General features: G+C 37.1%; 1 protein-coding gene across 2 annotated transcripts in view; it reads left to right on the top strand.

Annotated features, from left to right (window-relative positions):
- Positions 1-14870, top strand: part of CUTC (cutC copper transporter) — a 41992-nt gene extending 27122 nt beyond the window's left edge. The window contains exon 8 of one of the 2 annotated variants that reach the window (XR_003001812.1): positions 6837-6852. Coding sequence is in view for 1 of the 2 variants with exons in the window: in XM_024735067.1 (XP_024590835.1) it covers positions 14198-14207 (10 nt within the window). In the remaining variant the exon portion in view is untranslated. Of the gene's footprint in view, positions 1-6836; positions 6853-14197 lie in introns of those variants that run through there. The other variant, XM_024735067.1, reaches the window with a different exon arrangement.
- Positions 14871-16831: the final 1961 nt, after the last annotated feature.

Consider the following 16831-nt stretch of genomic DNA (forward strand, 5'->3'; position numbering starts at 1 on the left):
AAAATTCATCTGGAAATGCCCGGAACCCAAAAAAAAAAAAAAAAAAAAAAAAGGAACAAAGTTGGAGGACTTATACTTTCTGATTTCAAAACTTACTACAAAGCTACAATAATTGAGACAATGTGTTACTGGCATAAAGATGAATATATAGCTCAATGCAATAGAATTGAGAGTCCAGAAATAAACCCTTTTACTATAGGCAATTGATTCTTGACCAGGGTGGCAAGATAATTCCCTGGGGAAAGAATAGTCTTTTTAACAAATGGTGCTGGACCACTGGATATACACTTGCAAAGGAATGAAGTGGGACCTTACATCATGTACAAAAGTTAATTCAAATCCATCATAGACCTAAGTAAAAGAGCTAAAACATAAAATTCTTAGAAGAAAACAGTAATAAATCTTTGTGAGCTTGGGTTAGGCAAAGCCTTAGATACAAGAAAAGCACAAGTCATGAAAGAAAAAATAATGCTTCAAAGGGTAACATCAAGAAAGTGAAAAGACAGCCTACAGAATGGGAGAAAATATTTGCAAATCATATATCTGATTAAGGGCTTGTATCCAGAATGTATAAAAAATACTTAGAATTCAACAATAAAAAGACAACCCAGTTTTAAAAATGGATAAGGATTTGTGTAGACATTTCTCCAAAGAAGGTGTACAGTTGGCCAACAAGCACATGAAAAGATGCTCAAAATCATTAGTCATTAGGGAAATGCAAATGAAAACCCCACTGAGCTGCCACTTCCCACCCACTAGAATGACTATACCCCCCAAAAGACTGACCATTATCAAATGCTGGCAAGGATGTGTAGCAAGTAGAACTTTTGTGTGCTGCTGGTGAGATTGTAAAATGGTGGAGCTGCTTTGTAAAATAGTCTGAGAGTTTCTCAAATGCTAAACATAGAGTTGCTATATGGCCCAGCAATTCCATTCTTAGGTTAATATAATATATAGCATAATATTATATAATATTATATATATATATATATATATATATCCAAGAGAATTGAAAATATGTCCACGCAAAAGTTTGTACATGAATATTCCCAGCAACATTACTCATCTTTCCGAATTAGAGAATAACCATTTTGCAACTCCTAATGAAATAAATCAGTCAGAGACTATTAATGCTGAAACCATTAGGTAAAAGGTTGATTGGGGACTGAATATCCAAATGGTGCCAAAGTATCACCCTATGGGTTATTTGCTAGTCATGAACATAGAAACTTGACATTATAATGGAGCTATATGGTTGTTACCATCTTAACCCAGTAATCAAATTTAACATTACCAGCAATGGAAGAGTATACTGCTGAAAGACAGGATTTGAGGGGGGAAGAGGTCAGCCAGTGTGTATAACCTGTGTTAGGAAATTGCAATTGGGAAGTCACCCAGGTGCCTCAAAGAAGAGCTAAGGGTTGAACCACCTGGAAAGTGGCTGTAACAAAGTGTGATGGTTAGTTATTGATCAAACAAGAGTGAACTATAAACAGCACCAGCTCAATACAGTGACTAACCATCCCAATTTTCTTGGAACTTTTTCAGTTTTACCATTGAAAGTCCCATATCCTAGGAAATTCCTCTGTGCCAGGCAAACTGGGCAAGTTTGGTCATCCTACCAGATCAGTAAAATTACCTTTGCCTCTTTTCCCCGGATCCTCATCTCCCTGCCCCAATCCTGGAATTTGTAGGGGAGAAATTGAATAACAAGGAAAAATGATAAAAAGAATGACACTTCCCTCCCCAGCAGTAGCTGGTCCCTGAGCCAAGAAAGGGGAGGGACTTTAAATTGGGTGTGAGTTTCTTTTATGGGTGGTAAAAATGTTCTAAAATTGATTGTAATGATGGTTGCACAACTCTGTGAATATGCTAAAAACCACTGAATTGTACACTTTAAGTGGGTGAATTGTATGTAATTTATATGTTAATAAAGCTGCTTTTTAAAAGTAAATGTGAGAGAGTTTTAAATTAGATTAAATTAGCTTGGACCTTTTAAACCTGAGATGTGGTCAAGGGCAGAGAAAGAGTTTTGTTACAGCATGGTTGAAGACAATGGTAGAAGCAAAATATCATTTCTTGTTCGTTTTGTATTTAGTTTACATCTCTCAGTAAGATGGCTACACTGGTTGAATGGATTTCTGTTCCCTGCAACTGAGAGTTGTGACTAAGACACCTGAAGAATATTCATTCCATCTGTTCCTGTATAGATGCTAAATTTTATCCTTGGATAAAATCACAAAGAGCTCTGTGTTTGGATTGCATTGCTCTAGTCCCTCATAGAATTAAAAAAAAAAAATCAAACCACATTGGCATTATGCCACTGGCCTATATTGGAAATGTAATAGAAGACAGTTGTATAAAATACAACTGTGTTGTTGAGGTCCTAGAGGAGACATTTTTTCTTAAGTGTTAGTCTGGGGAGTAGCTGGGCTTCTGAACAATTGGTTTGTTTATATCTTATGTATATGGAATTACGTTGTTATCAAGACATTTTATTTGCCTATCTTTTCCTTTCTGAAGCTGCCACTGAAAGATAATGCTTTCCTGATAGGATTGTCAATCATATAGCTCTCCCTGCTCATGAGAGAGGGCACATTTACCCAGGCTAACCAGTTAGAGTGCCTCATTCCTTTGTCCACATTGTTTAGTCTAGAGATGGGAACACAACACAAAGAGGGCCAAACAGAATCCAACCAAGGATTTTTTTCTGGTGTTCTCTTTTCACTAGAATCACTGGCTGTAAGATCTGTGAAACCATAGAGCTTTTGAGACCATCTTTGCCAGCAAGTGAAAAGAGGCCACTTGAGAATGAAACCAACACACAAGTAAATGTCCTGAGAACCTTGTTTGAGTTTCTGGACCCATCTGTGCCTAAAGCTAGTTCCATTCACAGAGTGTTCTATTAAATGAGCCAATAAATTTCCTTTTTGTATTTATGCCTGTTTGATTTGGGTCTTTGACACTTGCAACCAGAAGAGGCCTAACTGATACAGCTACTGATTCAGAGTTCCTCTTTCAACTGATGGAGGCTCAGAGTCAAACTTGTATCCCACAGGTAAACAGGATCATATTGAATAAATTTTGTGTAGTGGGCTTGTCCCTTGTTTTATCTTTTTCTATCCTTTTTTTTTCTTTACTCATTTTATCTTGTTATATTTTGTGTATTTTTGTAAGTTGATTAAAATCCTTTTTATAATAAGACACTAAATAGTAGACATTGTTTCCCATATTATCCTGAATCTGAGTTGGAAAAAAAACTAAGAGTTTATTTCTAGTGGACATCATTGTTTTCCTACCGAAACTTTCTCTCTCATTTCTTCTCCCAGTTCTGATTTTGTTGTAGCAATCACTCTGCATGTAGCCCATGTAATTTAGGAAAGGCTGACCTCACCCACAGCTTCAGGTATGGGCCTGAGTAATCTAGGGATAACCTTATTTTCCTTGTCAGGAATTGATTCAGAAATTTGGGCCATTGGGATGCCAGGAGAAGGTTGCTAGTGGCTTCTATTTCTAGGACACTTGCTGAAAAATGACCCTTTCTCTCTTTTCCTATATGTTATGTGTGAATATGAGTCTTGAAACTTGCAGCTGTCCCACTGCCTGTTTGAGAATAAAACTGATGCCAAAAGAGAACAAAGCCAAAAGAATGAGAGGGAAATGGAGCACAACCATTGGAATAAGTCAACCCTGAGAACTGCATTATCTCTGGGCTTTTGGTTAAGTGAACCAATAAATATTTTCATTCGAGCCACAGTAAGTTGGGTGTACCCTTTATAAGGGTTCTAATATAATTGGAGAATGAATTTTTGGCAATGTTTTTTTGGATTCGACCAAAAGCAAAGACAACAAAAGCAAAAATAAGTAGGACTACATCAAACTAAAATCTCTATACAGCAAAGAAAAGCATCAACAAAAAAGGCAACCTATGGAATGGGAGAAAATATTGGCAAATCATATATCTGATAAAGGGTTAAAATCCAAAATACGTAAAGAGCCCATGCAACTCAATAGAAAAAACAATTTGATTTAAAAATTGGCAGAAGAATCGATCCAAATAGACATTTCTTCAAAGAAGACAAAGCAAAGTTCAATAGGTACCTGAAAAGGTGCTCAACATCACTAATCAGGGAAATGCAAATCAGAACCACAATGAGATATCACCTCATACCTGTTAGAATGGCTATTACCAAAAAGACAAATTATTGTTGGTGGGGATGTGGAGAAAAGGAAACCCTCTTGCACTGTTGGTGGGAATGTAAATTGGTGCAGCCACTATGGAAAACAGTATGGAGGTGCCTCAAAAAATTAAAAACAGAACTACCATATGATCCAGCAATTCCACTTCTCGGTATTTATCTGAAGGAAATGAAACCACTATCAAAAAGATATCCATGTTCATTGTAGTATTATTTACAAGAGCCAATACATGGAAACAACTTAAGTGCCCATCAATGAATGAATGGATAAAGAAATTGGAAGATGCTGTACACCTAAAACTAACATAGCATTGTAAATCAACTATACTCCAATAAAAATTTAAAAAAATAAAGAAATCATAAGGTACATACACACATACATACACATAGACATAATGAAATATTCAGTCATAAAAAAATAGAAAGAAATCCTGCCATTTGCAACAATATGGTGGGATGGATGGACCTTGAGGGAATTATGCTAAGTGAAATAAGTCAGAGAAAGACAAATAGTGTATGATCTCACATGTGGAATCTAAAACAAAAAAACTCATAGACAACAGATTGGTGGTTGCTAGAGGTGGGGGTGGAAAAAATGGGTAAAGATGGTTAAAAGAAAAAAAATTGGAGAGTGAGTTTCCCTCCAGCAGTTGCTATGAATGTTTCATAGCAACCTTCTTGCGTAGGGTTAAGAACTTTCCAAATCTGTATACAGTTTGAAAATTGCAAGGGAAGTCCTATCTTTAGAAAAACAATCTTGCTGGTAACCACTGGCTTGACTGAGCTCAAAGTCCTCTAAACCTCTTTATAGCTTAATTAAAACAGTCAGAGTTTGTGACTTCCCTGGTGGCGCAATGGTAAAGAATCCACCTGCCAATGCAGGGGACACGGGTTCGATCCCTGGTCCGGGAAGATCCCACATTCCTTGGAGCAACTAAGCCCGCATACCACAACTACTGAGCCCGCGTGCTGCAACTACTGAAGCCCACGTGCCTAGAGCCCGTGCTCTGCAACAAGAGAAGCCACAACAAGGAGAAGCCTGCGCACCACAATGAAGAGTAGCCCCCGCTTGCCACAACTAGAGAAAGCCCACGCACAGCAACGAAGACCCAAAGCAGCCAAAAATAAATAAAATTAAATATTAAAAAAAAAAAGAGTTCAATGAAGTTCAGACACCTATCTTAGAGAATACACTTTATACTTCAAAATTGCTCTGAAGTCAATTACAGTTTATGTGTTTGAAGATAGGAAGGACACCCATAAATAATTCATCCTATTTGGAGATCTTTCAACCCATTCACAGGGGTCCACTCACAAGATGCCAAAGAGATGGCCCTTCCCTTTATAAATCAAAGAGGAACCCAGGTCAAAAGTAATGATCATGAGAATAGCACATTTTATTTATATAGCTCATATCCATATGCCTAGCACTGTACTTGCTGCTCTGTGGATACAACCTCCATAGTGAAAGAATTTAAAGTTGAAATTATATGATTGAAATTACAGATTTTTTCCTTTAAATAAAATATGGGGCTCTTCAAACTCCTTTTGCAAATACCACTTGGTAATCTCTCTCATATATGTCCCCAAAATAAGTAAAAAAATTAAGTGCTATTAAAATCACTCCCCAGATTTCTACATATATGTGTGAACAAACATGAACATACAGAGAAATGCATTTTTTACAGTCTTGGCATTAGGCTTAAAGATATTGTCCAGCAAATTTTCACTAATTTGGCTATTTTCATGTTCTTAATTCACAAAACTGTCTCTAATAATAATAATAGTACTAGTCCAATCATAAATTATAAGAATGCATTTGGTATTATGAATTTAAATAACTTCCTAGTAAAAAGGCCAGTGTATGTTAAGGTAGTGCTATCTCTTACTGTGATAAGAATAAACTCAGCTCTGTCTTAACAGGTTGTTTTGGTACTGTTTTGGGGGAATCAGTATCCACAGAATTCAACACCTTATGTATACTTTCTTTTAGCTTATCTTCTTCATTCCTCCAGTTCTTCTGAAAGCAGCCACCATTAACAATTTCTTTTGTATCCTTCCAGAAATTTTTATAATTTACTCGTATTTAATTGCTGGTAAAGCTATGTGGTTTTCCATGTGATAATTACTATTTATATTGCCCCTCCATGTTATTTTTATCAGATGTATTTCCTGTTTGGTTGCTTTCGTATTAGTACAGGTTTCCCTCAGTATCTAGGGGGGATTAGTTCCAAGACCTCTCTGGTCTGGATACCAAAATCTGCAGATGCTCAAGTCCCATGTATCTAGTGTAGTATTTTCCTGTAACCTACCCACATCCTCCTGTATACTTTAAATCATCTCTAGATTATCTTCAATACCTAATACAATGTAAATACAAATAGTTGTAAATACAATGTAAATGCTATGTAAATAGCTGCCAGTGAATGGCAAATTCAAGTTTTGCTTTTTGGAACGTTCTGGAATTTTTTTTCTCAAATATTTTTGATCCGTGATTGGTTGAATCTGTGAATGTGGAACCCAAGGATACAGAGGCCTGGCTGACTGTATTTGTTTTATAAAAGTCTCTTGAACATTAAAAAAAAAAATTGTGTAGGCACTTTCTGTTTTCTGATATCACTTTTTTTTTTTTTCCAGAACTCAGAAGAGTATTATTCTCTCCAGTGCACATCTTTTTATGCTAGCCCATTTTATTCTCTTGTTTTATGACCTATCAAAAATATATTTTATGGGCCTCCCTGGTGGTACAGTGGTTAAGAATCCATGTGCCAATGCAGGGGACACGGGTTCAAGCCCTGGTCCGGGAAGATCCCACATGCACGGAGCACCTAAGCCCGTGTACCACAACTACTGAGCCTGCATGCCGCAACTACTGAAGCCCGTGCGCTGGGAGCCTGTGCTCCACAACAAGAGAAACCACCACAGTGAGAAGCCCATGCACCGCGATGAAGAGTAGTCCCCGCTCGCCGCAACTAGAGAAAGCCTGTGCGCAGCAACAAAGACCCAACGCAGCCCAAAATAAAACAAATAAATAAACAAATTTATGGAAAAAAAAGATTCCATGTCTTCCTTGAAGACATTTAAAATTTATTAATTTATTTAATGGGATGATGTGAAGTAAAGACCTAAATTAATTACTTTTTTTTTTTTTTTTGGCCCCTGCACGCAGCTTGTAGGATCTTCGTTCCCCAACCAGGGATTGAACCCAGGCCAGGGCAGTGAAAGCACCAAGTCCTAACCACTGGACCACCAGAGAATTCTCAATTACTTCTTTTTTATTCTAATATGCTTCTGTCTAAAAAACATCAAACTGCTCATCCAATTCTCTCTAGTTTGTCGACAGTTAAAAGCTTATTCTTTGACTCTACCAGGAACATTATTCTGTACTGTCAATAACTTTTACTATTTTTTAAAGTACATGTTCTTTTTAAAAACTACATCTTTTAGTAGTTGACTCTTTTTCTGGTAGGCTTTAAATCTAGTTCAATGAGTTTATTAATTATTTAAATCTATGCTTTGTAATTTGTTTATTCTTCCAGAAGAATTTCAATATATTTCAGGTTTTAATATTAAAAAAATATGTTTACCATAAGTAAAAATATTTTAAAGATTAATTACTTGTACATCCCTTTTGGTCTCTGGTTATTCTAAATTTTTTTGTTTTAGCAGCACAAAAATGTACAGATTATCTTGGGAGAGTTTGGAAGTAATTATTTGATTAATTCATACTATAGTTTTTAGTTTATGCTATAGGAGATGAATGTTAGACCCAATTAAAAAATACAAAGGGAAAAAAATATTTTTACTGTTACCACTGGATATCTATTTTAAGATATTGCACAAGCAAGAAAACCTTTCTTAAGTTCATATGTAATCATTAACTAAAAGTATGCAACTCTTTGGTTATCTTGAACATTGAACTTTTGTAGATTCTTCAAAGTAACCTAAATGCAACCACCTGTTAATCAACATTTGCTTACTAAGCAGAAGTGATAGAGCATATTTTTCCCTGAGTCACTATGATCACATGTTCCCTTCTACTGAATTACCTCTATGCAATCAATTATTTACAGAAGACACACATTGAGCCATTAAGAAGAGATTTTTGGAAACCATTAAGAAGAGATCTGGGAGAAATCATTTTACCTAAGACTATCAGAGCTAAAGCCAGAATCCAGCCAGGTTTCCTGACTCCTTAACATGCTGCAGTCTTTCTTAGTACAGTCTTTAAATATCAATTATTACACTTTAAAAGAGAGAATTCACAGCACACCTCGTCTGATAGAATAGGAGCTTTCCTGAAAATGTGCATGTATTTGACATATTCAGATTACATCTTCAGGGCAGTAGGAGAGCTTGTGATTTAAAGAAATCCTGTGGTGTATCCTTCGGTAAAGGGAATCATCACACTATTTTTGTCTTTGTGTAAAATTTTATATACATTAAATCGTAAAATCTTGGAGATCTTCTAGTTGGACTTTCTCCCCAGAGCATATTTTCTCCAGTCTTTTCTACCTTGTAAAGGTGTGGGAGGACATCTGTTGATGTTTTTGCTGTACCAATATGGAGGATTATTCTTTGTAAGTTGTGGAATGTAGGACAATTTTCTTAACCTTTCTGAACCTCAGTTTCTTATTTGGTAAAATTGGAGTAAAAATACCTATCTCATAGGATTATTGTGAGGATTAAATTACATAAAAATTTTAGAGTGCCTAACATAGAAATATATTTGTTATTTAAGAAACCCATGTGAGGTTGACATATAAGATGTCCATTAAATGTGAGTTCCCTTAATGCCTGTAGATCATTGATAAAAATGTTGAAGGTGCTGAAGCCACTGCAGACCCTTTTGGAATGCCAGTAGAGATCTTCCTCCGGTTGTATCATTTATATCATTCTGTTAATTTATTTGAATATACAGTGGTTCAAGCAATTAAAGGTCCATGTAAATATGCACTCATCCAGTCCATAGAAAACATGATGTATCTTGTCAGGTGCCTTGCTGAGTTCAAGATACGCTACACCTGCTGCCAAAAAAGGAAATTAAATTATGTCAAAGAGTGTCCTGCCTATGTTTTCCTCTAGGAGTTCTATAGTATCTGGTCTTACATTTAGGTCTTTAATCCATTTTGAGTTTATTTTTGTGCATGGTGTTACAGAATGTTCTAATTTCATTCTTTTTATGTAGCTGTCCAGTTTTCCCAGCACATATTTGAAGAGACCGTTTTTTCTCCATTGTATATTCTTGCCTCCTTTGTTGTAGGTTAATTGACCATAGTTGCGTACGTTTATTACTGGGCTATCTTGTTCTGTTGATCTATATTTCTGTTTTTGTGCCAGTACCATACTGTTTTGATTACTGTAGCTTTGTAATATAGCATGAAGTCAGGGTGCCTGATTCCTCCAGCTAACAGTGTCTTTTGCAGAGCAGAAACTTTTAATTTCAATAAAGTCCAGCTTAATAATTTTTGCTTTCTTTAATGGGTCATTCCTTTGGTGTTGTATCTAAAAAGGCATTGCCAAACCCAAAGTCATCTAGATTTTCTCCTCTGTTGTCTTCTAGGACTTTTATGGTTTTGTGTTTTATACATTTAGGTCTTTGATCAATTTTGAGTTAATTTTTGGGAATGGTGTAAGGTATGTATCTACATTTTTTTTTTTTGGCATGTGGATTTCCAGTTGTTCCAACATCACTTATTGAAAATACTATATTTTCTCCATTGTATTGCCTTTGTTCCTTTGTCAAAGATCAGTTTACTATATTTATAAGGATCTATTACTGGGCTTGCTTTCTGTTTCATTGATCTATTTGTCAGTTTTTTCCCATCATATTCCTGAAATCAGATAGTGTGAGTCCTCCAACTTGGTTTTTCTCCTTCAATATTGTGTTGGCTATTCTGTGTCTTTTGCCTTTCCATATAAACTTTAGAATCAGTTTGTTGATATCCACAAAATAAATTGTTGGGATTTTGATTGGGATTACATTAAATCTACAAATCAAATTACAAAGAACTGACATCTTGACAATAGTGAGTTTTCCTAACCATGAACATGAAATATTTCTTCTTTGAATTTTTTCATCAGGGTTTTGTAGTTTTCCTCATATAGACCTGGTACATATTTTGTTAGATTTATTCCAAGGTATTTCCTTTTTGGGGTGCTAATATAAATGGTATTGTGTTTTTAATTTCAAAATTGACTTGTACATTGCTGGTATATAAGAAAGTGATTGACTTTTGTATGTTAATTTTTATTCTGCTACATTGCTATAATCACTTATGAGTTCCAGGAGCTCTTTTTCAATTCTTCTGGATTTTTTACATAGACAATCGTGTCATCTGAGAACAAAGACAGTTTTATATCTTCCTTTCCAATCAGTGTATCTTTTCTTTCCTTTTCTTGTTTTTATCCTTAGCTATGAATTCTTCAGTGTTGAAAAGATGTAGTGAGAGGGACATCCTTGCCTTGTTCCTGATCTTAGTGGGAAAGCTTCTAATTTCTCACCATAAGTGTAATGTTAACTATAGGTCTTTTGTAGATATTCTTTATCAAGTGAGGAAATTCCCCTCTATTCCTAGTTTCTGAAAGTTTTTATCATTAGTGCATATTGGGTTTTTTCAAATACTTTCTCTACATCTGTCTATTGATATGATCATGTGATTTTTTTCTTCTTTAGCCTGATGTGATGGGTGACATTAATTGATTCTTTTCTAAGAACTTTTTTTAACTGTACAGGCCAAACACAACACTTATAAAGGCTGAATTCAGCCCACGGACCTCCAGTTTGCAACCACTATTTCAAATATTTACTTATTTATTTGGCTGCGCCAGGTCTTAGTTGCAGCACGTGAGATCTTTAGTTGCAGGATGTGGGCTCCTTTAGTTGCAGCATGTGGGCTGTTAGTTGTGGCATGTGAGATCCAGTTCTCTGACCAGGGATCGAACCCAGGTCCCCTGCATTGTGAGCGCGGAGTCTTAACCACTGGGCCACCAGGGAAGTCCCGACATTAATTGATTTTTGAATGTTGAACCAGCCTTGCATACCTGGGATAAATCCCACTTGTTTCTGGTGTGTAATTCTTTTTATACATTGTTTGATTTGACTTGCTAATATTTTGTTGAGAATGTCTGTATCTATGTTCCTGAGAGATATTTGTCTGTAGTTTTCTTGTAATCTCTTTGTCTGGTTTTGGTATTTGGGAAATGTTGACTTCATAGAATGAGTTAGGAAATATTCCCTCTGCTTGTATGTTATGAAAGAGACTATAGAGAATTGGTATATTTTCTTCTGTAAATGTTTGGTAGAACCCATCTGGGCCTGGCGATTTCTGTTTTGGAAGGTTACAAGTTATTGGTTCAATTTCTTTAATAGATACAGTCCTATTTAGATGGTCTCTTCCTTCCTGCATGTTTTGGCCCACTGTGTCTTTCAAAGAGTGGTCCATTTCATCTAGGTTATCAAATTAGTGGGCATAGCATTGTTCATAGAATTCCTTTATTATCCTTTTAAAGTCCATGAGATCTGTAGTGATGTCCTCGCTATTCATTTTGTTGATGTTGTTGTTAAATATTTAGTTATCTGTCTGGCTGTGCCAGGTCTTAGTTGCAGCACACAGGATCTTTTAGTTGCGGCATGCGGGATCTTTTAGTTGTTTCATGTGGGATCTAGTTCCCTGACCAGGGATCGAACCCAGGCCCCTCCCACATTGGGAGCGCAGAGTCTTAACCACTGGGCCACCAGGGAAGTGCCTCTATTCATTTTTGATATTAGTAATTTGTGTCCTCTCATTCTTCTTTATTAGTTTGGCCAGAGGCTTACCAATTTTTTAAAAATCTTCACAAAGAACTAGCTTTTGGTTTCATTGATTTTCTATTTTGGTTTCCTGTTTTCAATTTTATTGATTTCTGCTTTAATTTTTATTATTTCTTTTCTCCTGCTTACTTTGGCTTTAATTTGTTCTTTTTTCTATTTTTCTAAGGGAGAAACTTAAGATGATTTTAGGTTTCTTCCTTTCTCATACATGCATTCAATGCTATAAATTTCTCTCTAAGGACTGTTTTTGCTACATCCTACAAACTTTGATAATTTGTGTTTTCATTTTCATTCCATTCAAAATATTTTAAAATTTCTCTTGAGATTTCTTCTTTGACCCGTGTGTAATTTGGTATAGTGTTGTTTAATCTACAAATATTTTGGCATTTTCTAGCTACCTTTCTGTAATTGATTTCTAGTTTAATTCCATTGTGGTCTGAGAGCAGTATTGTATGATTCCTATTTTTTTGAAATTTATTGAAGTGTGTTTTATGGCCCAGAATGTGGTATATCTTGGTGAATGTTCCTGTGAGCTTGAAAAGAATGTGTATCCTGCTGTTGTTGGATGAAGTAGTCTATAGATGTCCATTATATGTAGTGATGGGATTGTTGAGTTCAACTATGTCCTTATTGATTTTCTGCCTGCTGGATCTGTCTATTTCTGATAGAGGGGTGTTGAAGTCTACAACTATAACAGTAGATTCATCTGTTTCTCCTTGCAGTTCCATCAGTTTTTGTCTCACGTATTTTTTTTTTTTTTTTTTTTTTTTGTATAAAAAAAGGGGCACGAACCCATGTGCCCTGCATTGGCAGGCAGACCCTCAACCACTGCGCCACCAGGGAAGCCTCTGTCTCATGTATTTTGATGCTCTGTTAGGTGCATAGACATTAAGGATTGTTATGTCTTTGTGAAGAATTGACCCCTTTATCATTATGTAATGTCTCTCTTTATCCCACATAACTTTCCTTCTTCTGAAGTTGTTCTGAAATTAATATAGCTGTTCTCACTTTCTTTTGATTAGTTTTAGCATGGCACATCTTTTTCCATCCATTTACTTTTAATCTATATGTGTCTTTATATTTAAAGTGTGTTTCTTATAGACATAGTTGGGTCTTGTTTTTTACTGACTCTGACAATCTCTATTTTAATTTGTATATTTAGACCATTAATACTTAAAGTGATTACTGATATAGTTGGATTAATATCTACCATATTTGTTATTGTTTTATACTTGTTGCCCTTGTTCTTTGTTCTTATTTTTGTCTTCTACTCATTTTGTCTTTTTTTTTTTTTGGCCATGCTGTGCAGCTGGTGGGATCTTAGTTCCCTGACCAGGGATCGAAGGCTTCCCCCCTGCAGTGCAAATGCAGAGTCCTTACCACTGGACCAAAGAATCAGAGATTCTTTCCTTAGCTGTGTCCAGTCTACTAATAAGCCCATTACATGCATTCTTTATTTCTACTCATTTCTATTACAGTGCTTTTGACTGTAGCATTTCATTTTGATTCTTAGAATTTCTGTCTCTTTGCTTACATGGCCCATCTGCTCTTGCATCCTGTCTACTTCATCTCTTAGAGCCCCTAACATATTAATCATAGCTGTTTAAAATTCCTAGTCTGATAATCCCAACATCCCTGCCATGTTTGAGGCTTGCTCCGTCTCTTCAAACTGTGTTTTTTGCCTTTTAGTATGCCCTGTAATTTTTTCTTGATAGCTGGACATGACATTCTGGGTAAAAGGAACAGCTGAAAATAGGCCTTTAGTAATGTGGCGGTAAGGAGTGGAGGGAGAGGAAATGTTTTATGGTTCAGTGATTAGATCTCAGCCTTTTTAGTGAGACTGTGCCTCTGGACTGTGAACTTCACAAGTGCTTCTCAGCTCCCTCCCTTAGGTGGGACAAGAAGGCTAGAGTGGGCTGGAGTTGGGTATTTCTCTTCCCCCCAGGTTGGTTAGGCTTAACCCAGCAGATTAAGCTCTGGTTAAACAGTTTCTTCTGAGGGCAGACTTTAAGAAGAAGAGAATGCTCTGGTATATTTCAAATGGTTAATTTTCCCCTCCTCCTGCCAGAAGCATTAGGAGATTTTTCTCTGACATTCACTGTGAGAACCTCCTCAAGGTAAAACTCACAGAAGTGTGCGGGGTTCCCCTATAACTGAGTCCCCGTGGATCTTTTTGATATTTCAGACTTGACTGAGACTCAGTCACCCAGTGGAGATTTGTGAACAAGGTCTAGAAGCAAATGAATGCCATCCTAGAGGGATTCACAGAACTGCCTCCTACTGATTTGATTAAAAACGCTGATGAAAGTGAGCTTTGCAGATGAAAGGAGTTGCTGATGTGCAGCCTTAGCAACGACTGGAGACAACATTTATATACAAGAAGGACTACTGCCCAGACCACCCTGTCATTCAGTGGTTCTGGAAGGCTGTGCTGCTGATGAACACTGAGAAGCATATCCAGTTTTACTGCAGTTTGTCACGGAAACATCCTGAGTACCCAGTAATGGATTTGGTTCCAGTGGTCCCCAGCTGTTTACAATATAGCAATGGAGAAGTCCTGGAAAACTTCCCAGAGCTCACACATGCTTTAATCGCCTTGACTTATCTCCAACTGAAACGTTTGAAGATTTACGAGAGAAACTTGTGGTTGTGGAAGATACACAAGGATTTGAAGGTGTGAATTAAGTGCCCCCTGCCTTGGGATGGTTGTTTGTGGAGCAAGTCCTGCTTGCGCTTTTGTATTTGCCTAACAGACTTGGCAGAGGCAATGGCAGAATAGCAGTTGCAGGGAGTGGCTCCTGGAGCAGAGCCTTTGCTCATGCACTTGTGTAACAGAAAGTGTGGTCCAGCTGCTCACAGCTCAAAAGCCAATAAAGAGGCAAGGTTGGTGGAAAGGAAAGTTTGCTTTATTTTGGTTGCCGGCAACCGGGGCAGGGGGTGGGGGCCAGGGGGTGGACGCCTGTCCAAAGGCCAACTCCTCCCCACTGACAATCCGTGGGCAAGAACCTTTATAGACAGAGGGAGGGGGCTCCATGCAGAAGCAGCACAGTCAGCTCTGACAGTCATGTTGAAATTGGCCATCAGTGGTCTGATCAGCGTCATCTTGATTGTTTTAAGTACAGTTAGTCTTTAGTTCCAGGGTCGGTTTGTTCCCATTTCTTCGAGGCCAGTTCTCAGAACTGTGGCAGCTTAAGTCATGGCTACAGTCTGGTCATCATGTAGTTAACTTCTTCCACCTGGTAGGGGTTTCAGTGTCTACAAGACAGCTCACAGGATATGGCTCAGAATTATTATCTATAGCCCTTGAGAGGGACTAAAAGTCCTTGACTATGCTTAATGACTAAATTATTATTATTTGGTCTCCCTTGACTGTTTCTGTATTTTCTCACTTCTCTGATTAAGCTTATTTTTTGGCTAAAGTTTTTTCACAGACAAAAGGCAGGCTGAGAACATAGGGTCCTTCTCTGTTTCACTTACCCAAGTTCAGATGTGGGAACCTAGTCCCAGGTCTTGCATTTTCCACCACAAATTATCAACTGGATGATATCAACTGGCTACACTAATTACATTTCAGGAGAATTTATTCTATTTATGTCGTGCCTCTGTAGGCGAAGCCCTTAATAAATATTTTACATGCTTAAATAAAAACCAAAAACCTCTCAGTGACCCTGACTCTCTGACACTGAGCTTCTATCAATTAGTCAATTATACTTCAGCTTTTCCTACCTTGGCACTGATTCCACAGAAATTTTAGTTCATGGATATTTGTTCTGGTAAATAGTGATTCTCTGTATTTGCCTGTCTCTCTGATTTGGGGGACAGCAATTTGCCCTATGACCTCACTTCTCTTATCCATCTGAGAAAAATTTTTGACTTTTCAGTTTATTTAGCTTTATACTTGTTAGAATGGAATGGTAACTTTCACGCCCCTTCATGCCAGAACCACACACTTCTTTTTTCATTTAATATTATATATATATTCCAACTGTGTCAGTATGTATTCTATAATCTAAGCATTTGTTTTAATGAAATTTAGACCCTCAACTTTCTCTTTTTTTTGGCTACACAAAATGCTTAAGCACAAACAAGTACAAATCCTGCTTCTTTTTTTTTTTGAAAATATATATTTATTTATTTGGCTGCACCGGGTCTTAGTTGTGGCGCATGGGATCTTGGTTGCCGCGTGTGGGATCTTTAGTTGTGGCATGCAGGATCTAGTTCCCTGACCAGGGGGTCGAACCCGGGCCCCCTGCATTGGGAGTGCAGAGTCTTAACCATTGGACCACCAGGGAAGTCCCCTGCTTGTTTTAAAACATGATTATAATCTCTATTAGTCACCTTTGGTTCCTCTTACTTGCAAGAGACATCATGGGGGTTTCATTTTATTTTTAGAATACCACGCATCAGGTCCTCTCTTAAATCTCCATGAACACTACCAAGCATAGCTAATTTGCTCTCACAACTTACTTGCTAGACAAATGCAGTCAATAAGCTCTAACTTTCCGTCGGTGAAAGCTTAGAATGCCTCGGTGTTTACTCTCAGCTCTCCTAACTGCCTTCTCCAATTTTGTTGTACTGTTCTCAGCGCTTGGTAAGACCAGTGTGGCAAAGAATTGGGGACAGTGCAGTCTTGAAACCGCACAACTCAGATGGGACTTGAACCCAGCCAAAACCCAGATTGGGATGGAACCCATGGGCTGAAACTCGAATCCACTGTCTTTTTATTAATTCTGTATTTTTTTTGGCTGCACTGGGTCTTTGTTTTTTTTTGTTTGTTTTTGTTTTGTTGGTTTTTTTTTTTTTTTTTTTTTTTTTTTGG

Source organism: Neophocaena asiaeorientalis, unplaced genomic scaffold, assembly GCF_003031525.2.
Source record: "Neophocaena asiaeorientalis asiaeorientalis breed wild unplaced genomic scaffold, Neophocaena_asiaeorientalis_V1.1 scaffold240, whole genome shotgun sequence".
NCBI classification, from domain to species: Eukaryota; Metazoa; Chordata; class Mammalia; order Artiodactyla; family Phocoenidae; genus Neophocaena; species Neophocaena asiaeorientalis.